At 48.9% G+C, this 23,869-nt stretch overlaps 1 protein-coding gene across 5 annotated transcripts in view; it reads left to right on the top strand.

Annotated features, from left to right (window-relative positions):
* Positions 1-23,869, top strand: part of Klhl3 (kelch like family member 3) — a 120,317-nt gene that overhangs the window by 41,105 nt on the left and 55,343 nt on the right. For all 5 annotated transcript variants that reach the window (XM_029547556.1, XM_029547557.1, XM_029547558.1 and 2 more), the window contains exons 4-5: positions 9,322-9,443; positions 17,723-17,885. In XM_029547556.1, coding sequence (XP_029403416.1) covers positions 9,322-9,443; positions 17,723-17,885 — 285 coding nt within the window. The remainder of the gene's footprint in view (positions 1-9,321; positions 9,444-17,722; positions 17,886-23,869) is intronic.

Raw genomic sequence — 23,869 nt, 5'->3', positions numbered from 1 at the left:
GAATATTTCTTTTTGCTGTGTGAAGTTAACAACTGCAGTGGGTCTTAAGAGCTCAGCTCTAGCCCACTGACTTGGCAAGGCACATCTTAGAACTTGGGTGAGGGTTAAAAACATCATCTTGGGGGCTGGTGAGATGGCTCAGCGGGTAAGAGCACCCGACTGCTCTTCCGGAGGTCCTGAGTTCAAATCCCAGCAACCACATGGTGGCTCCCAACCATCCATAAGGAGATCTGATACCCTCTTCTGGAGTGTCTGAAGACAGCTACAGTGTACTTACATATAATAAATAAATAAATCTTAAAAAAAACCCATCTTAACATTTGAGTAAGGGGTAAGTGGTTTTTTTCTGTTTTCTTTCTGCCTAGAGCACAGGATTAAATTACAGTAGAGATCATTCAAGACAGGAGGAAAGGAGAATTCTATAACACAAGGACTCTTGAACATAGCCTTTTCTTCCCTGCAAGGACATGCTCTTCAGAGACCCTCTGCCAATAGACTGTTTCTCTTTGTCAAGCCTTTGTTTAGGCTTGATCATAGACTTAATAATAGGATAGGACTTGTCTGGAAGACAAGCCACTGATTTTTCTAGACTTCTTGAATCTTGTATGATAATTAAGGATTTTTCTCTTCCTAGCTTGATTGAGTCTCTGCCCACCTGTTCCTGTTTGGCAGTCTTTCTTCTAAAAGGATTTCATTCAAACATTCAGTGTGCTTGTAGAATCTAGGATGTGGACTCTTGTACCTGATAGGGGTGTGGAATTAATTGTTCTTTGGGGTTTCCTATGGTCCTGAGAGAGAACCAAACGCAGTCTGAAGACTTCAAACTCAAATCCTTCAGTCCAGGACACCAGAGTCTCTCCCTTGCTCTCTACAGGGGTTTTCTCATTGGTTAACCTGCTTCTAGGTTTGTTCTCCCACCCTGTCTTAGTCAGGGTTTCTATTCCTGCACAAACTGGAACTCAAGCAAGCCAGTAAGTAACATCCCTCCATGGCCTCTGCATCAGCTCCTGCTTCCTGACCTGCTTGAATTCCAGTCCTGACTTCTTTTGGTGATGAACAACAATGTGGATGTGTAAGCTGAATAAACCCTTTCCTCTCCAACTTGCTTCTTGTTTATGATGTTTATTCAGGAATAGAAACCCTGACTAAGACCCCCCCCCCCCACACAAACCACTTGCCATGGTGTAGCTACAGTGATCTTCCCAAGACGAGCATATTCTGCACCCTCAGCTACTGAAACTCTGCATGTGCACACACACACGTATGCATGCCACACCACAGAATGTGTGGGGAGGTCAGAGGACAGTTTTGAGGGTTGGTTCTCTCTCTCCTAGTGTCATGGGTTCCAGGTAGAACCAGGTCAAGCTTTTATGGTCAGTGGTTTTTATGCTGATCTACCTCACTATTTCTCGACCGAACTTTTTATGCTTCTGTAAAGGTCACATTCCCCCTCACTTCTATTTCCTCTTCTGGGACACTTTCCCTTGTTCTCACGGCTTCTGACAAGCCTGAAGACAGGAGTTTGATCCCTGGAACCCACTGGTGAAAAGAAGGAAGCTAGTGTTGTCCCCGAACCTTTACATGCCTGAATAGTTATGACTCCTCCAGATCAGTGGACATTTTTGTTTTTTGTTTTTGTTTGTTTGTTTTTGAGACAGGGTCTCTCTGTGTAGCCCTAGCTGTCCTGGAACTCACTCTGTAGACCAGGCTTTTAAATATAAATCAATCCAACGGGAGCAGTGGACTCCATAACCAGGAAAGCAAGTGTGTGCTCGTGTGTGTTCAGCACCTGGATGCAGAGGTTCCTGGCTGACCAGCTTTCTAAGCAGAGTCCCCTCTTCTAGCATTTAATACCCTTTGCAGCTGTGGGTTTGATGGCGTCCACCTCCATCCCCCATAGATCCAACCACCAGACTCAGCTCAGTGAGGGCAGATCCACAGCTTGGTCACTTAGGTCCTAGATCTAGCAGGTGGGGCGTATTTGGTATGTGCTAGCTGAATGGACAAATGTCTGGCCCCCATTGGACATGCATGTTAATATACCACAAGCAGAGATTCAGCCAGAGATGTGTAAAATGAGCTCCTCTGGGGAGTCTGGCAGAGCACCCTGGGAAAAGGCCAGCAGAGGTGGCCCCTGGGGCTTTCTCCTTGGGTTGAGCTCAGAGATGGGAAGAGTTACAGCATCCGACTTTCTCTTTTCTGAAACTATTTTGTCAAGCTAATAGAGGTTAGTGATGACCCAAGAAAGTCCAAGATCCTAGCTTGATGTGGTAGCACCTGGGAGGCTGAGGCAGGAGGATTATGAATTTGAGGACAGCCTGGGCTACATAATGAGACGCTGTCTTACAAAACAAAAGAAAGAATAGGCAAGCCCCCCCCCCCCCAATCTGGCTTCTCCCCACCAGGATTGACTGCAGTTCACAGCAACATGAGCTACCAAGATAAAACCTCTTCCTTTGTGTCCCACTCTGAAAAATACTTCCTCAGCGTTTGTTTCAAGCCAGCCCCTCTGTTATGTGCCGAGGCGACAAGGCCTCAGACTCTTGGTTCTCACTAGCTAGGTATCAAATGGTCACTTGCCCTTAGACTGTTGACCCATGTTTAACTTTTACAACTTTTGTCAAGACTGTTGGCCAGAGTTGGGGTCAAAATATAGAGGGATTTATTACATATGAATCTAGAGTCTATTCTTAGACTTTAGTCTAGAGTAGGTCTAGAGTTGGGCCAACTTCAAGTCTTTTACCTGTGTATAAACACCTCTTGAAATGGCAATTCAATAATTTGTCAGGTGGCAGTAATGTCACTCAGTGCTGAGAACCATGTCAAGGGTTAAATGATGTTTTGTGGATATCACTTAGCCAAGTGTGGGGACTATTATTACTGCCATTTTCAGGGCCAATTTAAGCTAAAGTCTTAATTTGGTATAGACATTTCTGTTGTTTCATAGGGGTTAATACAATCAGGGCTGACAAGATGGCTCAGGAGGTTAAGAAAGGCACTTGCTGCTAGGTCCAAAGACAGGAGTTTGATCCTTGGGACCCACTGGCAAAAAAGGGGGAAGCTAATGTCCTCAAATCTTTACATGTCTGCTGTGACAGACACATGCCAACACACAGTCATGCAAGCAGCACACACACACACACACACACACACACACACACACACACAAGTAAACACAGACAATTTTAGAAAATTGTAAGATTGTTTTCTACAGTTATGTGATTAGTTACATCTCTTAGTTCACTACAAGGAAACTGTTATTATTTATTTTGTATGTTTGCATGTGCATGCACACATCGTAGCATTTGTGTGGAGATCAGAGGACTCCTGTGGGCTCTAGACATTGAGCCCCAGTGGCCAGTCTGGGGGTCAGGAAACTGCTCACTGAGCTGCCTCACAGACCCTCCATGGAGCGTGCAGACACTAACTGCTGCCTCAGACCCCAACGTCTTCTTTCTTGTGTTATTTTCTTGTTTACTGAAACTGCACAGTTATTCAAAGAAGCAAGAAAAAGGATCTAGAATAGGTTTTCTTAAACTTTCTCCACTCACAACCATATAAAGATATAGAAACAGTCATTAATTGATATTGTCATGGAGAACTTATTTTAAAGCAAATCTTTTATTTTTGTTTTTTACTTTTTTGGGAGAGGAAGACCAGGCCTAGACACCCACTGTCTAGCCAGGGGTCATCCTCCTGCCTCCACCTCCCTGGAGGTGCTGAGTTAAGGGAATGCATTATCATATCTGGTTTGAGCAGGCTGGGGTTGAACCCAGGGCTTCCTGCATTGTAGGTCAGCATGCTTCCGGATGAGCGCTGCCTGCTCAGGCCTCCGAAGGAATCCTTCGGTATACGTGCACTTTTACCATTTCTTAAAGATCTTAACATTTTTTTTTTTGCTAATGAGATAAACGGACATACTTAAAGGGTTGTGTTTTGGCTGAGTATCTGATACTGCAGGGCCCTGGATAGCTTCGGTAGTCTTCAGAGTTGGTTATTTTAATCTTAATTGTCAATGCCATGAATACCACTGCACATACATGCATAGTGGTTCTGTACATACATGCATAGTGCCACTGCACATACATAGGTAGTGCCACTGCACATACATGTAGAGTGTCACTGCACATACATAGGTAATGCCACTGCACATACATGTAGAGTGTCATTGCACATACATAGGTAGTGCCACTGCACATACGTGCATAGTACTGCTGCACACACATATATAGTTCAAAGTGGCAGAAGTATGTTTAGAACTTTCTCAAAGTTTCTGTCCTATTTATAAGTTAGAATTTATAGAGTGCCTTAAAAACTGAAATTCAGAAACTCAAACGTCAATTTTTAAAAGACATGTATTTTTTAACCAGCACACAGAGTATTTTGGCATTTCAAACACAATAGTTATTGATTCCTGTCCCTGCCGTTCCCCTGCCTTCTTATATGTGTCTATAGTCCCAGTGCCCTTCTCTCTTCAGGTCACCTGTGTTCTGTTTTCTCCCCAGTCTTTGACATCTCTGTTCTCCATCCTCGCTCTCATGATGGCCATTTTATGTTGTATGACCCCTGGCCCCAAAATACACACACACACACACACACACACACACACACACACACACACACACACACACACACAAACCCAAAAACCAAAAACTAGGAAGCTAAGCTCCAGACACAATGTTCATCTTTCTGAACCTGGGTTACCTTGCTTAATATAATATTTTCTTGTAGACTTCATTTCCTCTTTATGTTAGATTAAAAGTCCATTGTGTATGTGGAGGACATGTTTATTTCCTGCTTGGCTATTGGTCGATGGCCAGCTTCCTCCACTCTTTGCTCTTGCGAATGGGGCATCAGTGGACATGGATGTGTTCAGTGTGTGTTCAGGACTGGTGTAGTGGCTTCCCAAGGAGGTCTCTGTTTAATTTTTAGGGAAATGGATTACCAAAATGGCCTCTCCAGTTTACACTCCCACCAGCTGTGAATACACTTCTCTCTCCACACGTCCTCAAAAGCATTTATTGTCACTGGTTTTCTTGGTGATAGCCATTCTGACTGGGCTATGATGGATGGTTAATGATGTTGGACAGTTTTAATAAACAGCACTGGCCTTTTAATAAACAGCACTGGCCATTTTTGCTTCTACTTTTGGGAAACATTGAATTAGCCTACTTACTGACTCAGTGTGTATGTGTGTATGTGTATGTATGTTTGTGTATATGTGTATAAGTGTGTATATGAATGTGTGTTTGTGTATTTGTGTGTGTATGTCTGTGTGTGTATATGTCTGTGTGTTTGTATGTATGCCTATATATGTATGTGTGTGTTTGTGTATATATGTATGTGTGTGTTTGTGTGTGTATGTATGTGTGTTTGTGTGTGTATGTCTGTGTTTGTGTGTATGTGTGTGTGTTTGTATATGTCTGTGTGTGTGTATGTCTGTGTGTGTGTGTGTTTGTGTATATGTGTATGTGTGTTTGTGTTTGTATATGTCTGTGTGTGTTTGTGTGTGTATGTCTGTGTGTGTGTTTGTGTGTGTGTTTGTGTGTATGTGTGTGTTTGTATATGTCTGTGTGTGTGTGTTTGTGTGTGTGTATGTCTGTGTGTGTGTGTTTGTATATGTCTGTGTGTGTTTGTGTGTGTATGTCCGTGTGTGTGTGTGTGTGTGTAAGCACACCCATGTGTGGAAGTCAGAGGACAGCCCTTGGGTGTTGGTTCGTCCCCTCCTTACACATACATAGGTACCTCTTCTTGGGTGTTTGAGGCAGAGTCCCTTCACCACTGAGTAGCCCAGGCTGGCCTTCCGGCTTCTTGAGATTCTTCTGTCTCCCTCCCTCTGCTCTCCCTCCTGTCTCCTGTAGGAACTCGCGCACTCACGGAGATGTGACAGCTTTGATGTGGGTTCTGTGGATCCAGAGTCAGGCCATCTACTCTGTGTGGCAAATGCTTCCGCTCACTGGTCTTCAGTTGTTTGTCTTATGTATTCTAAACGCTAACCCTGTGTCTACAGCGTGCTAGCAAATGATCTCTCCTATTCTGTACTTCCCTCTGCCGCAGTTTCCTTCACTTCAGGTGGCAGGTTCTAAAACCAAATATTCCAGCACAACACAGTACAGAGATAGGCTACTTTGGTGTATGCTGAAGAATGGCAGTAGGGAAATTCTTAGAATTCTTAGTTTTCCATATTTGAATGATTCTGTTTCTTTAGGTGCAGAACAACTTATATGTGCTGTAAAAACTATGTAGTCCATAAAACATCCCATTCTTGAGACCGAGCCAACATGTTTCAAACAGTTTCTTGGCATTGCATAGTGCACATGGTGTTCTGGGTGGTTCAAAGCTAAACAGCTGTGCATTGGCGCACACTGCCAGAGAGACCGTGGACTCACTGTGAGCACCATCCGGGATGCCTGCACACTGCCAGAGACACTGTGGACTCACTGTGAGCACCATCTGGGATGCCTGCTGACCCACAGTCTAGAGAAGCCTGCTTACCTGTTACAGGCTACAGAAACCTGGAAGAACTTGATAAATCCGTTAGTGTCCCAGAAAATAAAACCCCTCTGACCTTTGCACCCATGCATGTGTGAATACACACACACAGATTATTCACACAGTTTTAACAGTTTCTGAATGTTTATATAAAGTTCTAAAAACCTTGACCTGTCTCCCACACACAGATTCCACAGAGGGAAAGGCGGCCAGTCAGCCCGGGGCCTGACCGCATGCCTCTGGGTTCTTACAGCTGGCTGTTTTTTCAAAATACCATTTCTGAGGGAGGCCTGTGTTCTTTAACTCATCTCTGTAATACAGTTAGCAACTGGACCCTCATTAGTGGACTTCTCAATAGCCATTTGGAGGAGAAAAACCACAAACTTCTGATTTCTTTGCTTGCACTTGTTTTTCTGTTTGTATGACTCAGCATAAAGTCTGGAGGACCCCATCTTAGGGGGCAGGAGGATCAGGACCCCATCTTAGAGGGCAGGAGGATCAGGACCCCATCTTAGAGGCAGGAGGATCAGGACCCCATCTTAGAGGCAGGAGGAATCTACCACCTTTCCCTCCTGCCTCCCGCCTCCCTCCAGTCTCCTGCCTCAGGATGAAGTTAGTTCTAGAGAAGGGAAAGGCATAGGAGCTCCTGGCTTCATTTGTCTGACAAGGAGACTAGCAGTCAGGATTTGAAGAACCCAACACCACCCACTTTCCCTGTTTGAGTCATGTGATCCGGAGCTGCGGCGGGGTGGGTACTGTGGACTGATAGTGTGACTGTGTAGCTTGGGGGTGGGTGTCAGGAGCCCACGTATTGCACTGCACCATATTTTCTTGGGCGTCGGGAGACCAGTGTTGTACTGTACCGAATCTCTTCGGTGCTGGCATGAGTCTGAGAGAGAAGAGCCATCGGGCTGTTTGCAGGCTGATACCAGGGCTTCTTGGGGGTGTCATCTCTTGGTGCCACACTGCCCTCTGACTTGTGCCTCTGCTGTGTGCTGAGGAGGCTTGGTTCTATGTCGGGGCCTCGTGACAGGGTGCATGGCGCTGTTACTGCTCTTGTTTCCTGGCTACGGACTGTTTCTTGGGTCATTACCAGGGACGTTCAGAAGTTCTTCCTGCCTCTAGCTCAGCCCCCTTCCACCTCTGCATCCAGGATTTCATTCAGAAACTCCCTCCTGTAGACCATCAGAGAAAAACACATCTGGCCAAAACTCAGAGGACAGCTGACCGTCGAGTGCCTATCCCCCACCCCACACCACCCCCCACCCCCGTCAACCCATCTACAACACAGCCCTTGTAACCAAAGGTTCAGGGAGCACTGGAGAAGAGGAAGCAGGAAGATTGTAAGAACCAGAGGACCAGGACATGTCTGCTGAGAGACAGTGCCTTCTACCTGTGACAAGGAAGCTGCCTCTTCCTGTGATATCATAACAGCATACAGGACCTCCAAATGACAACACCAGTTGACATGTCACTGTGGATGGGGAAATCTCACAGGACCCCATCTCTAGATGAAGAGCTATAGGCAGTTAATAATTACAGAGACAGAGGGAGGGAGGGAGGAAGAGAGAGAGAGAGAGAGAGAGAGAGAGAGAGAGAGAGAGAGAGAGAGAGAGAGAGCTTTCTAGAGAGGACCTTCCTCACACCCATAGTTTATCCAATCCTGGATCCTGAATGGTCAACCCCAAACACATAGACATATTAGCATATTAACAACACTGCCTGGACCCAGCAGGTTGTATTTATATAGACATATGTGTGTGTGGAAGAAAAGGCCATGACTTCTAGAGCGAGTTGTGGCACATGAGAGGGGTTGCAGCGGGAGAGGGAAGGGTGGAATGATGTAGATTCAGCTCTCATGTATGAAGTCCTTAAGAGGGACACTTCACCTGTTCTTGTCCTTCTCCTGGGTAGGACCTCAGCACTGTCACCCTTGTCACGAAGCTCCCTTGTGTGACTGTACCTCTCCAGCTTCCTTCCGTGCCCTGTGCCCAGCCACACCAGCCTCTCACTGTCTCTCGGATACAGTATCCCCTTGTCGTCTTTCTCCTTTACACTTGGCCCACACCCAGCCCATCCTTCCCTGCTTTGCTGACTCTTGAACTTCTTCTCTTCATCCCGCCACCCCCAGAGAAGTATACGCTCTCCCGGGAGGCCTCCTATGACTCCCAGGTGTGGTCTGTGACCCTTCTCTGTGCTTCTCCCTGGGACTGTGTTTCATGGTGTTTAAAGCTATGGGTCCTGAAGTCAGGCCCCCTTTCGGCCCACTGTGGCAGTTAGATGTCTGACCACAAAATGAATGAGATCCCTTCCGGGGCCTTTCTTTTTTTGTTTGCTTGTTTGATTTGTTTTTTTCTTCCCTCTATATAAAATAAGGCTAATTTTTACAACCATCACACATTTCTGTTAAGTTTGGAAGAGGCAAGAATTTAAAGTGCTTCACCCAGTGTTTGGCTGTAGTTAGCAATGAACAGATACTAATTTTTCATGTTGTCATGATAATTTGTGCATGTTTAGATTCCTCTTATAAGACCTGACCTCCTTCAGGGCTGGTTAAGAGCTTGCTCTCCATGCCTGGCCCTGGATACAGGTGTCGGTAAGCACGGCTCAAAACTTGGGCTACAGAAACAGGTGGCAGAACACAGAATGCCTCCAGTTGGTGTATGAGTGACCCAAGGTCGTTATGACCTTGATGTCCTCATGCCCGACTCTCTCCAGTGGTTTCTGGGGGGCACAGGTGCGAGCCGTACGTTTCCTAGACAACGCAGGAGGCAAATTGGCCACAGGTGCCAAATTCCCGTCCTTCTCTGTTCTGTTGTGGAACCGCAGGTGACATGTCTGAGAGCAAGGCCAAGAAGATTGAAATCAAGGATGTGGACGGGCAGACTCTGAGCAAGCTCATCGACTACATCTACACGGCAGAGATCGAGGTGACGGAAGAGAACGTGCAGGTAATCTCACCAGCGGCCCACGTGCCACACACTCAGGACCCGCCATGTCACCGTCCTGCCCTTTAACCCTCATGGCTCCTCAGGGTCACTAAACGGGACACAAGGCTGCAGAGGATGACGTCACTTTACGTGGGCACGTGCCAGTCTGCGTAAGGACAGAAGAATGCCCCCTTGTCTGTTCAGCGCATGACTGGCATAGGCTGTGCTTTCACCCGCAGGTTATGTCATGCCTCTGCATGAGCCCAACCCGGAGTGTTGCGTTTTATAAAAAGATAGGGGAGACCAGAGATATGTTTGGTGGAGGTGTGGTGTGGGGGTAAGGGGTGTCTCTGTGGGCCCATGCTGAGGCATCCCTTCCCCCTGAAGGACCAGCCACATGATATAATATAGGATAGAGTTTATTCAGGGCATGGGGAGGGGAGTTGAGTGGGTAGTAGAGACAGAGAAAGGCGGGGGTGGGGTGGGAGGAGGAGACGGGAGGAGGAGGGAGAAGGAGAGATATTGAGAGATAGGAGTAGAGGCTGGCCATGAACACATGGAGAGGGGGTGAGGGGAGTGGGGCGAGAGAGAGGGTAAGGGGCAAGAGTGAGAGCAAGAGAGAGAGGAGGGGGGCAAACAACCCCTTTCACAGTGAGTCAGGCACCCCTGGCTGTTGCCAGGTAACAGTGGGTGGAGCCTAGACGAACCGCCCACAAGGAGTGAAGAGTTTTTAGTTCAGGTTGTACTTAGCTTATGAAGGAGGAACCAGAAGCTCAGAGACTCCGCTCCTTTATCTTACAGCCTTGGTCTCCGCTCTGTTTATCTTACAGCCTTGGTCACACAAAGGCCCCGAGCAGGTCGGAGTCTCACCAGAGTGTGTGGTGATGACACGCTGCGTGCGTGCGTGCGTGCGCCTTTCCTCTCTTTCTCAACCCTGCCTGGCCCTCCGCCATCTGGAGCGCAGAAAGGCAGAGGACCCAGGAGAGGACACACATACTGTGCTTCATTTGGGGAGATGACTGGGGAGGGGCAGTCTTGTGCCCTTACAGGAGTGACGGAATTTGTGTGATTCAAAGGGTTTGCTAACGCCCCTCCATTGATCAGGATACACATTTCCTATTGAAGCAGCAGGTTGGAACTGTCTGGGAGGCCAGCCTGGTGACTGCTTGTTGTTTCCACTTAGCCCCACCCTTCCTCTTACCCGCTACACCCTTCGCCGGCCCTGTAGATCCTGTAGATGTAACCGGCCCTGTAGATGTAATGGCCCTGGTTCCCTGGTGTCTGCAGTGTGCGGATGAGGAGAGACATCAGTTAAAGAAAGACACGAGTCTGTGCACGGTCCAGCAGTGAGAGAGGACACCAAGGGACACTTTGGAGGAAGGAAGGATCTTTTTTTAAAGAGTCGAGCTTCAAGCTGAGGTTGAGGAATTTGTAGGGGGCAGAAGGATGCTAATGTGGGATCAGGTGCGGGCCGGGAAGATGGAGTGAAGCACATTTCATTGCCTCACACTGCATTGCCTGCGGTGCCAGGAAGGTCTCTGGCTTTATATAGTTACCGTAGCACTTTGGGCTAATACACCATTTATAGAAATATAGGTCTCACTGTCCTGGCTGGCTTAGAGCTCCCTGTGTAGACCAGGCTGGCCTCAAATCCATAGAGATCCGCCTCCCTCTGCCTCCTGAGTGCTGACAATAAAGGTGTGCGCCACCATGCCTGGCTCAAACTATATACACGCTAAAATGTGTAATTTGGATAATTAGAAAGGGCTCTGTTTTGGTTCTTACTTCCTGACAGAGATAAGATGTTAGGAGCAACAAAACAGTAATAAATAATAATTTATTGTTAAGGTATTAAGAAATTAAGGCATAATAAAAGTAATAGGTATCTGTCAGTAAAAGGGTGATTTTTACAGCTCTGGTCTAACCTGTGCTGATCAGCTCTGGTCTGACCCTGTGCTGATCTTCTGGATTACAAAATGCATTATTTCAAGGTGGGACCGCAGATAGCAGAGAGCTCTATAGAAAGTGACTTTGTCATTACTTTTTTTAAAAAAACTGAATTTATCCAAGAGGGAGGGGGGAGAGCAGAATGGGGAGGGGCTAGTACAGTTTAGTGGGGAGATATCCCTGGGCCACCTTCAGCATGGCCGCCTGGTTCTTCCCGAGGAGAAGACTTTGAGTCTGTGTGCTTGCCATGTGCCTTCCCTCACCTGCTGGGGTCTTTCCACTTCCCTGACACCCTGCTGCCAAGTTCTGTCTTCTCCATACAGCAGAGGTCCTTCGTAGGTATTCGTAAACTGCCCCTGCTCAAACCCTGGCTTCCCTCATTATCTGGCTGTGATACCAAAGCGAGTCAGGTGATGTCTCTTTGCCTCAGGGTTTTCCTTTTATAGCCGCGGTTGTTGTAACAACAGGGTTTACTCTGACAGGGCTGGTGTGAGGGGTGAATGTACTGACATGGCCTTAGAGCAGGGCCTGGCACCCGGCGCACAGTATTACCTAAACAGGGTGATGCCGTCATACCTATACGTATGACGTGTACGTACAAGGCGTTGATGCTGACGGGGACTGAAGACGGGTGGTCGGGTAGCCCAGTGGAGAGTAGGAGCCATGGTGAAGGGGGCGGGGCTAACCCCATCTGATCTACAAGAGGCTGGCAATTCTAGGCAGGAGCTTACTTTATGATACCTCCTGGCATGCCCAGAATGCTTGGCACGGACAGCGGCCCAGACTAGGCACCAGCTATTCTGAGGAGAGGGACCTTTGGGCTATCTGCTGAGGATCGAGGGGGTGGAAAAGCGAGATCTAGAAGGCACAGGGCCACAGGCTGTCCCTCCCGTGTGCTGGGCTGCACGGAAACTCATCTTGTTCCACATTTGGACCAGCATTCAGCACTTTTCTTCTCCAACTACTTACCCTGCACCAGCCAACGATGGCGTCCACAGAGAAGTTGCTGTGACAGGCTGCTTCCCCAAGGGACAGCTGCTCTGTAGGCAGAGACAGATGGAGGGTCTGGTGGAGGGATCCAGGAGGAGGTGGTCACTGATGCCTGAGGGGGGGGAGAAGGGAAACAGACCACACTCAGGAAATGTTTGGGCCAGACTCTGGAGGAAGAGGGGCTGGTCTGGCTTGCCTCTTCTGTCTTTGTGCCCATCCCCCTAACCCAGGCTGGGAGTCCCCTGAGGGGCCTACTGAGAATGTCCCTGAGAGTTAAATCTCACCCCTTCCTAGGCTCACACATGTCCTTGTCCCTTGGAGAACTGGCTCTTCGGTGGTGGAGGTGGCCACAGTTCATCTGAGACTTAATAAACTAATGAGATTAGAACCTAGGCTATATAGCGTCTCCACCACAGCCTTGTTACCACCTAGGAGGAAGACTAACACAGTCCCTGTTCAAAAGTCCGATGTTCAAACAGGTTTAGTAAGTTTAGTGAGTCACACACAGCAGCGCAAGTGGAGTGGGGACCTGAACCTGGCTCCCTCTGACTAACCCATGTCGCTGGGCTGAACTTTTTTTTTTTTTTTTAAGATTTACTTATTTATTTTATGTATATGAGTACACAATTGTTCTCTTCAGACACACCAGAAGAGGGCATTAGATCTCATTACAGAGGGTTGTGAGCCACCATGTGGTTGCTGGGAACTGAACTCAGGACCTCTGGAAGAGCAGTCGGTGCTCTTAACCACGAAGCCATCTCTCCAGCCCTGAACTCATTTCTTAAGCGAATGATCTGAGCCTCAGCTTCTGCCCCTAGCAGTCAATCATAATCAAAAGTGCCAGTGCTAGCGGCCACACTCTCTCCGGCCCTAAGGCACCACCGTGGCCACGCCCACTGTACTGTTGAGCCTGAGGCACACAGAGCTAAGGACATTGTCATCGGCCACTTGGCCAGCAAATGGGATCGCCATCACTGAAAGTGACGCTTTGACTACTGGCTTCCCTGTCACCCCTGCACCTTGCTGGTAGTCTTTGGTCTTCCCCATCCCGCAGAAGGCTCTAATAAGCACTTCTGCCCTTGCCCTTCGCCTGGCACTCTGGCGGGCCCTGCCCCCTCCCCCCCACCCCCTGGATGGAGTTCCAGGACGAGGTGTTTTCTGAGGCAGGGCATTTCCTCTTGTTTTTGCAAAAGGAAGCAAAGCCTGCGAGGGGATATCCTCTGCTGTGTTTTCTTGTGATATAGGGAGAGGACAAACAAGACCGGCTGGGCACAGCGGACGTGGAAGGCTGGCTATTTGCAAGTAGAGGGGACCTGTAAACTCCTTGCTGTGGGCCATTCCAGGCTGCTTTAGGAATGAGGGGCTGAAAGGCAAGCTGGATGCTTTAGACCCAGGGTAATTTTCCATGCAGATGGGTAGTTCCTATGCACTCCTTCCCTCGGTGGCCAGCATCCATCCTATGGCTCTCTCTACCCTCACAGCCCACTTCAAAGCATGGAGCTATGCTCAGGAAGTAGAGAGAAGGAAATGCCCAGAAGTCCTGCGGGTGTGGAGGATGAGATGACCTGTTAACTTCCCCTGGGGAGTTGGGTTTGTGTACATGGCCCTGCCTGATAGGGCCTCAGTCTATCCCCGAGCAACAGAGCATGAGAGGTGGCTTGTCTCCTGATCTCCCCGTTCTTTCCTCTAATGTCACAGCCTCCTCCAATCTTCCTGTCCAGAGTAAAGCGACAGAGGACAGAAAGGAGCCTTTAAGCGTGAGATCAAGGCCTGTAGGAGCCATTAGATCACAACCGGGTTCATTGTGGGAAGCCAGGTCAGGGGGAGCTCTCAAGTAGGAGGGGCCACTCTTAGGTAGGAGGGGCCAAGCAAGGAGAGGGTGGGAGTGAACACTCTTAATACCTTTTGTGTGCTAAGTGGGTTTTGTGAGCTACAGTAGGGAACTTGGAAGCTATGTGGGTAGTCTGCCCACACAAGTGTTAAGGTAGAATGTAACCCAAGGCACGCGCTCAGGAAATAATTTGTTATTGTACTTCTCAAGCTGGCTGTCATGAGCTTGAAAACCGAAGCACTGAACTATGCTGGCTTTCCGGAGGGAAGGAAGGGAGGGCGTGTCTCCGGCATGGTCTTGCTGGGGCTTGGCAGGGACCGCAGTGCAGCCCGGGTATAGGCAGGAACCTCAACCATCCGGAGAGTTACTGGCAAGAGATACCCCTCCCCTGCCCCCCATGCTAGCATACATAAATGTTCCAGGTTGCCTAGAACTGAGGGGGTCCCTCGGAACTTGTCCTAAAACTATCAGGGTCAGACAATCCTGGATGACTGGCCAGAGACTCTGCGGGGTCACGTGGTGTGGAGCCTTCCACTCCTAGCGTGTACCCAACGAGAGTGGCAAATGGATCTCTACCTCACTGGCTGGCAGGGACTAATCTGGTCTTGGGATCTGTATGGCCAGGCCGAGTGGCCCACAGGTTAATTGAGTTTTCCAAGTTTATGACTGTCGAGTCGGGTGGAGGCGGTCTGGTGGGGATGGAGCTCCAGCGGCCAGATTTGGGCTCTCACTGGGTTCGCCTACTGTTTTACAACTCTGAGGCTAAGTCGATTTTTATCTCTCTCTTCTTCAGAAATGAATCAGTGGGCCAGAAAAGACCAAGGACATTGTGTTAACTCAGCCTTGCTGGGGACACGGCAAGAGGGTGGCAGGGTGTGGGGTAGGGAGAGGGGAGCAGCTTTCCAGGGAGAAGTAGAAGCTGTTAGACAGGCAGAGCCTTCCCCGTGGACACCTGGCTTAGTCTGACGCACAGTGGAGTTCTTGGGGCAGAAGTGGATGCTTTTGGGCGAGGAGGATGAACAGGGCGTACTGTCCTTCTACAGCACCGGAAGCTCTGGGGTGTCCCTTGGTGCTGTCAGACCAGTGCGGTTGGTTACCCCCTGTGGAAGGACAAGGACCAGGCATGGTCAGTAGGGCAGGGCTTTAGGCCTAAGCACATAGAGACGATGGAAGTCTATACGGAGGGCTCAGAGATGTTTTGGGAGAAGATGAGCATCCAGCATTTCAATTATTATTAAAAGCAACAACAAAAAAGAGATAAACATTATTCCCCAATTAAAAAGAACAAAGGCAGCCATGCCTGCAGCCATGTCTTCCTGGGCAAGCCATTATAGATGGTAACAGCTGGAGTTGGTCTGGCTTAGCCTCTCTCCCCAGAACTGGGGTGGGGGTGGGACAGCTGGGAAGAAGGACCTAGGAACAGGGAGCTGGTGCCCGGTGGGTGGTTTTCGTCCAAGTTTCTTTTTTGGTAAGGTATCCCGGCTGCTGCCTCTCACACAGTGAGAGGGACAGCGGGGGCCCAGTGGGGCAGGGCATTTGTCTTGTTTTTATGATCTAGAGGGTAGGCTGGGTAGCTGTGGGAAGCTTGGCAAGCAAGCGTTGGTAGTGAGCGCCCAGCAGGCTTGCTCAAGCCAGTTTCCCCTGGTTCTTAGGAAAAACATGTGCACACACACCCAAGCAAGAACTATTCATTTTCCATGATGCAGAGTAAGTGTCCTGTGACTTTTCAAAAGAGAACTTAGCTCTCCTCTCTGAGCATGCACCCGGAGGACTCCTTTGCTTTTTAACCCGTTGAGAAGGAGGGCTGCCCAAGTGCATACTGGCTGGGGTGGCTCTCTTCTTTCAGTCAGATGAAACGCCATGAAAACAAAACGTGGTTTATTTTGCTTCCTATCGGATCTTAGAACCTTGACCAGTGTCTGGCACATAGACACGTAGCAGTTAGGTAGCGAGCAACTCAGTGAACGCATTCTAAGTGAGAATAGCACGCTAAAGTCTTGAGGGCAGTGGGTCCCAGAGTCGGCTGGCTAAAGTAGCATGTGCGGGAACCTTAAATATCACTCCATGCCCAGGTCACACCTGCTGTGGGACACTAATTCTGGGGAGATGTAAACATTTATTTCCCCCAGATAGGGAACCGAAGACAGACCAAAGAACAGATGTCCCCAAAGTTTAACTTGGTAAAACCAGTACATTTTATTGGGGTCACTCACAGGAGCACAAATGACTCAAAAGACAGCCGTATCACCAAAGCCCACCCTATCATGGGTGGCAGCTCAAGAAAGCTGTTTTAGGCAGGGTTTCTGTTCCTGCACAAACATCATGACCAAGAAGCAAGTTGGGGCAGAAAGGGTTTATTCCGCTTACACTTCCACATTGCTGTTCATCACCAAAGGAAGTCAGGACTGGAACTCAAGCAGGTCAGGAAGCAGGAGCTGATGTAGAAGCCATGGAGGTATGTTCTTTACTGGCTTGCCTCCCTCCACTTGCTTGCTCAGCCTGCTTTCTTATAGAACCAAGACTACCAGCCCAGAGATGGTACCACCCACAAGGGGACCTCCCCCCTTGATCACTAATTGAGAAAATGCCTTACAGCTGGATCTCATGGAGGCATTTCCCCAACTGAAGCTCCTTTCTCTGTGATAACTCCAGCTGTGTCAAGTTGACACAGAACTAGCCAGTACAAAAGCCAAAACCGGAGCTCCCTGCACATTCAACAGACGGCTCAATAGGTCAGAGGGAGTACTTTGCAGGAAGCTCAGCTGGTCTCTGGTTCCTCCAGGCAGCTCAACTTGCCCAAGAGTCTTTCCCCAGTCCTCATTGCTTATGCAAGCATAGTAAGGGAGGGCCTAGTGGATCTGGTCAGTTTCAGGGACTTCCTGAAGCTGTAAGGTTGTTTTTTTTTTTTTTATTTTTTTTTCTCCTTAGCTTGAGAGCTTCCCCGAAGGATGGAATGTTTCACCTCTCCTGAGAACACCCTTTTGTCCTACCTCCCTGCAGACACCCCCTGACTTCATAAGCTTCCCTCCAAGATCAAGGGTTTAATCTCAGAAGAAAGGGCATGCAGTAGCCCCTATCCCTCAGGATGTGTGATTCTCTAGGGGATGCCAGTATGTGGCCAAGTATTTAGAGCTTTTGCATGTGCTGTACACTCGAGATACTTGTGTTGCATGTGTGCACACACTGTATCTCACTGGGTGTAGTTCCTGGTCCAGCATGTACAATGTCACTCAAGTTCTTAGACATGAGTGGGCTTTCAGGCCTGATGAACCTAAACCTGAATTTTACTAAGGTCTCGGGATGGAGACAACCCTGGAAAGGTTTACAGGTCGGAATGATACTGAGACACCCCTTGTGGGCGGGGCTCCAAGGGCAATGCAGGCTGGGAAGTTCGGACTCAGCGAGAAGGCGGTGGAGAGCCATGAGAAAATCTTGAGTGTAAGATCACAGAAGCATGAAGGGACAGTGATTTCGGGGTGTGTGTGCTCCTACTGTGGGAGCAGGCGTCTCAGAGGGTCACTCTCTCACACAGGTGCTGCTTCCAGCAGCCAGCTTGCTGCAGCTCATGGACGTGCGTCAGAACTGCTGTGACTTCCTGCAGTCTCAGCTGCATCCCACCAACTGCCTGGGCATCCGAGCCTTCGCAGACGTGCACACGTGCACCGACCTCCTGCAGCAGGCGAACGCCTATGCAGGTAAGGCAGGGCGGCCCGCGTTCCCGTGAGCTCATGGATTTAGTCACCTAGCACGTGTGTGTGTGTGTGTGTGTGTGTGTGTGCACATGTGTGTAGCAAAAACTGAGCAACTTTTCTTTGCTTATCGCTCCGTGTAGGCTCCCAGTGGTTAACAAGTGACCTCTTGCACATGGTCTCGCTTTCTAGACACGTTGATTTTGTGACTCAGCACCACAGAGGCAGGAGGATCACCACAAGTTCATGGCCAGTCTGGGTTACATGATAAAGCCCCATGTCAAAGCCAAAACCAAAGCAAACAAATCAACCAACCCCCACGGAGGGCAGGAGTGCAGCCAGACTCTTGTCAGAGTGAGAGCACACACTGCTCAGAGAGGACCAAGGCTGGCTTCCCGGCGGCCATGTTGGCACCTCCCAATCATTCCGTCAAGGGATCTGGCCTCCATGCCCACCTGCACAGACCCACACAGAGACACACAATTAGAAAGAAATATAAAATCTAAACAAAAGGCAACTTTCACAAATTGGTTTCTTCCATTCACCTCAGAAAACTTCGAACACTTAGTTTTTTTGTTTTTTTTTTTTTTGTTTTTTGTTTTGGTTTTTCAAGACAGGGTTTTTCTTTATAGCCCTGGCTGTCCTGGAACTCCCTTTGTAGACCAGGCTGGCCTCGAACTCAGAAATCTGCNCTCCCAAGTGCTGGGATTAAAGGCGTGCGCCACCACCGCCCTGCTTGAACACTTAGTTTTAAATTTATTTGTTTTAGACATCAGTGTTGACTTCTCTGGGAGGATAAAGGCAGACTTGGCTCACGCACACTGGCCTCCCCACTCCTCATCCTCACAGTGGAGCCAACCAGTGTGTTACAATTAGGTGTTTTAGTTAGAAAAAATGTTCATGAGCACCAGAAAGTCAGCGAGCAACTGTCTTTTTCTTTAATATGTGTGTAACCACCTACACTAGACGCAGCTGGAAGAGCCTCAGTCTGGCAGTGTGTTTTCTGGGCAATACCGTACCTTGGAGAGCTTGGTATTCTGGAATTCCAATGGAGTCTTGGGAGGGAGAAAAAGTGGAGGTAACTATGCCATCCAGGATCCTTAGCAGGGCACTCTCCCTCAGCATTCACTGCAGGAAATAGGATATCCCGAGTTATCTAGGAAACCGGTCTGGCCAGCTTAATGGCTAGGTCGGTGCATCGCTGCCTCACTGTCTACCAGGGGAGAGTTCATCTCATCCCACGGCCAGATCAACAGTGCCACGCCTGCCCCTCTTCTGCTTCCAGTCTAGCCGGGACCTAGGCGCTGAGGAGCCTCTGTCTGCCTTGTGCTGCAGTCCCTGTGTCTGTGAGGTGACAGTGAGGTGCCAAGCATGCGTTCTGCTGCTTTGGGTTCTCTAGTTAACTCTGGGTACAGACTGTCAGGTCTCCATGGGAAGACGCACATGACCCAGGGTCACAGACTGTTGATCCTCCATGGGAAGACACACATGACCTAGGGTCACAGACTGTTGATCCTCCATAGGAAGACACACATGACCTAGGGTCACAGACTGTCGATCCTCCATGCACAGGTACACATATGACCAACGGTCACAAGTGGCATGTCCCTCCTCCATGTGGACACACCCATGACCAACAGTGAGATGTCCTTGAAGCTTCCCACTGTGAAGGGCTTCTCTGGTAGCCCTGGCTCTCAGTCCTGTTGGCCTGTACTCTGCTACTTGTCATCTGTCCACTTGTGCTGTCCTTTCTCCACCTTCTCTCTCCTAATGAGGGTCCCATGTGGAGGAGGCCCCTTTCCTGAAGGAGGCTGCTCAGGTCTGCACGCGTGGTCCTACTGTGAGCACGTGTCAGTGTGATGAAGGTTTGACTCCGAGGAGCTTGGACTTCTGGTCCCTTCTTTCTTATTTCCTCCGCCTGCCCTCTCGGCTAACCCACCCACAGTGCGTACATCCATACAAGCACTGTGTTTTCTTCATCCCCCTCCCATCTCACAGTAAACCAGATCTGTGGGGCTAACCCACCCACAGCATGCACATCCATACAAGCATTGTGTTTTCTTCATCCCCCTTCCATCTCACAGTAAACCAGATCTGTGGGGCTAACCCACCCACAGCACGCACATCCATACAAGCACTGTGTTTTCTTCATCCCCCTCCCATCTCACAGTAAGCCAGATCTGTGGGAAGGTGGAGACGATGCTTCGTGCTGGTGTTTCCTGGTCCTGATGCTGTCCAAGCGATTGGCTTCTGGCAGCAGCTTCTGCACACGTGTCTGTTGGTAGCCTAGTGAGTTGCCATTACTAGGATTTATTAGATTTTTCCTTTGGTTTCCCTTTTATGCTAAGCACTTTGTGAGCGCCCTCCCCCTCAAAGGTATGCAGCGGTTGAGGAAAGCAGGATCCCAAGAGGTAAGATGCTCTAAGGAGATGCAGCTAGTTAGGGCAGGAACAGAATTAAACCCTGTGTCAGCATCTGTGGCCATCACCTTCCACAGCTTCCAGTTTACGCATAAGGGGAGCAAGAAGCACAGGCAGTGAGAGAGTGGGCCTATTCCACTGAAATGGGATGCTTAGTCACCTGTGTCACCGTGTGACCAAATCCCAGCAGAGGGCAGTGTAGACAGATGGACAGACAGCCGATGCTGGTACAGACTTATGGTCATCTTGTGGTTGGGGAATTGCAACGTGGATGTCTTCTTCTCTTGGTTGCACTGTACCTAGCCACATTCCCTGACTCAGTTAGCATGCTTGACAGACATGGAACCCCCTCTCTGTGGTACAGGCCTATGACCTTCCCGCAGCCTGCCTTCTGTGCAGCCTTAGCTTTGTAAAGCAGGGAGTTTAGGGTGCGGGGATAATGCAGAAGCTCCAACCCCAATGAACAGGGAGTAGAAGGGAAATGATCGAGACTGCTGTGTTTAGAGAGGGAGGCTGGAATGATGCCTGGTGTCCTTCTTCTTTGGCTGACATGGGCCTGCTTCATTTCATGACTGTTTATCCCTGGCCTCAGGTGGAGCCTGGTTCTTTGGGACACCCCTGTTTCTGGAGACAGACCTTTCACTTTATTCTGCTGTTACATGCAAGAAATGATGCTAGACTGCCTTGCTTTACAAAGCATTTTTGAGCCAACATTGCGAGGAAATCCTTTGTATCAGATCCAGGAGTCAGGCCTGCCAACTCGTGGGGCTGAGCGACCCTGGACTGTTTTTATAAAGCCTTGCTGGTTTTAGGATGTCAGGAATGATGAAGGGCAAGAGGAGATGTCCTGTGGTAGCAGAAACCCCAGGTCTGGGCTCTGGATCCCCCTGACAGACTCAGCTGCTGTACTGAGGGGCCTCAGAGCCGGGTCCAGGCTGTAGATACCAGAACTCATGGCTTCTGACTGCTGGTGTTCAAACCACACATACCCTGGGGAAGGGGACCAGTACAAGGCTCCTGATGTTGGGATTCCTTTATTTGGAAATACAGGCAGGTGGATCTGTGGTCCCTCTTCTCCCCTCCCCAGTCTATAGACAACTGGGCTCCACCTTCACTTGCCTGTCACCCCCCCCCCCCAGCTTGTCCCTGAACACTTTCCCAATGAAAGCTCTTTCTCTGACATATTGTCACTATTTCAACTTGAATACAAACCCCATCACCGACCAGTCCAGGAAAAGCAGATAGGCAGAATGATCACGAGAGGCAGAAAAGTCCCCACCGGGAGTGAAACACCACAGCAACTTTGCCCCCCCCCGATCCTTCAGTATTTCTTTTATTGAAAACATGTTAATGGGCTGCAGAGATGGCTCAATGGTTAAGGACACCTGCTGTCCTTCTAGGGGACCCAGATTCTATCCGTAGCACCCACATGGTGGCTCACGATCACCTGTAATTCCGGTTCCAGGGGGTCTGACATCTTCTTTCTTTCTGACTTCTGAGGGTCATAGAGCTCATGTGGTGTACAGCTATACACGAGGCAAACACTCATGAACATAAAATAAAATTAAAGAGAAAATGGTCCCCTGGTTTAAAAAAAGCCTCTGTATTAGGTCCTGGGAAGTCTCCCACATCTGCAGTTACATTCCCATACCACTAAACTAAACTTTATAAATTATATACTATTGTACGAGGTGAGTTATCTTCTTGTCAGACAGATAGTCTCATCCTCCTGCTAGGCCCTCTGAAGGGGTCTGGGGCACAATATCGGGTGTTCCTATAGAACATATGTATCGTGTTCCTATAGAACGTATGTATCGTGTGTTGGCAGACATAGAAGCTCTCTGTAACCACCGTCCTTTCAACACGTTATCATCTTATTTTACATGTTTGGATGCATGTCTGGATACAGTGTGTGTGCCTGTAGAGGCCAGGAGAGGACATTGGATCTCCTGGAACTGGAGTTACGGGCAGTTGTGAGCCAACATGTGGATGCTGGGACTGACCCAGGTCCTCTGGAAGAGCAGCCAGTGTTCTTGACCCATGAGCCACCACACCAGCCCCTATGCATTATGCTTTTATTTGACCTAATACAAGATCTTAGAATCATGTCCAGCCTCTTGAACAATGCTGTCCATTTTAGTGTGTGTGTGCGAGAGAGAGAGAGAGAGAGAGAGAGAGAGAGAGAGAGAGAGAGACAGAGAGACAGAGAGAGACAGAGACAGAGACGCTATACTAATACTCTGTCGATGGATATTAATGATTCCAGTTTTATAAACCATATTTCAGTGAGCATTAGATTTCATTAAATTAATTTTTACATTTATTTCATATTGGGTGGGGGCTTCAGGGTTTGATAGTGCACGCAGAGGTCAGAGAAAAAAACTCATGGGAGTCAGTTGTGCCCTTCTGCCCTGTGGGTTCTGGGATTGAACTCAGGTTGCAGGCCTCAGCCACAAGCGCCCTTCCTGCTGACCCTCAGTAAAGCATTCTTATGCATAATATTTTGGACTATAGTTGGCAGGGTATCATCTTGGTAGCATTACTAGACCCAAGAAAATGTACGTTTAAACTGACGTGGCTGGAGATCCAGTATAGTTGTAGTTGCTTGCCTAGCGCGTGTACTCTGATTCCCAGTTCTGTGTACGCAGAGACACTGTCAAATCTTTCTCTGTAGAAAGGGTCTCCAGCCCCTCAGTGTGTGGGGCACTGGCTAGGGACTGCACTTCTCTGCCCAGCAGATGGCTTGGTTTCCTGTTTGGAGTGACCCTGGCTCTTGCAGCTGCAGCTGCACTTCCTGCTTCTTCTGTGTCCAGTCTGCTTGCAGGGCGATGTGTGAGACTTGGGCTCTGCTGCTGTCATGTTTAGTGTGTGTGTGTGTGTGTGTGTGTGTGTGTGTGTGTGTGTGGTCGGGGAGAGTGGGCCCTTCAGAAGCTGACTGCACAGACCTCTGCCCTCAGCAGAGAGTATCCAAGCCCGTCTAAGTAGTCGGAGGCCGGCAAGGCAACTCTCAAGTTTGCACAACCCATTCCTTATCCCTTGTAATTGTTGCTCCGTTTAATCTTTAACCCCAAAGACTTGGTTGTTTGGTAGTTAGAGGGCCATGTGCCTGGGCCATCAGCGGGGGCTGCTTAGGGGATTTTAATGGGGCCTCATTAAAGCCGAGGCAGTTAAAATTCTTTGGGTATGCTGTTTACATCAACCTGCCAATGCTGAGCTGAAACCCTCCAGCCACAAGATGGAAAAGCCATTTCATTTCATGTGCTCGTAAAGAGAAATGCTCCCCCCACCTTTTGATTAATTAGGTCATTTGGTGGAACGAAGTAATTAAGTGAGGAGCAGAAAAGTTTTGCGAAGCATTTAAACCACGAATCTCTGGCCCGCCGAGGCCTTTCTCATGACTGGGCTGCATCCAAGCTGGCACGAGGAGAGGAGGAAGCTGAGGGTGGAAGGTTTTACTATTTTGAACACTTGCTACAACCCAGGGACCACACCAAATAGCACTGATAACTGGGCAGTTTTAAGGAACACATGGCAGTGTGTGTGTGTGTGTGTGTGTGTGTGTGTGTGTGT

Source organism: Mus pahari, chromosome 16 (genome assembly GCF_900095145.1).
Source record: "Mus pahari chromosome 16, PAHARI_EIJ_v1.1, whole genome shotgun sequence".
NCBI classification, from domain to species: Eukaryota; Metazoa; Chordata; class Mammalia; order Rodentia; family Muridae; genus Mus; species Mus pahari.
Note: the sequence above shows the minus strand (reverse complement) of the source record. Positions and strands in the feature narration are given on the sequence as shown.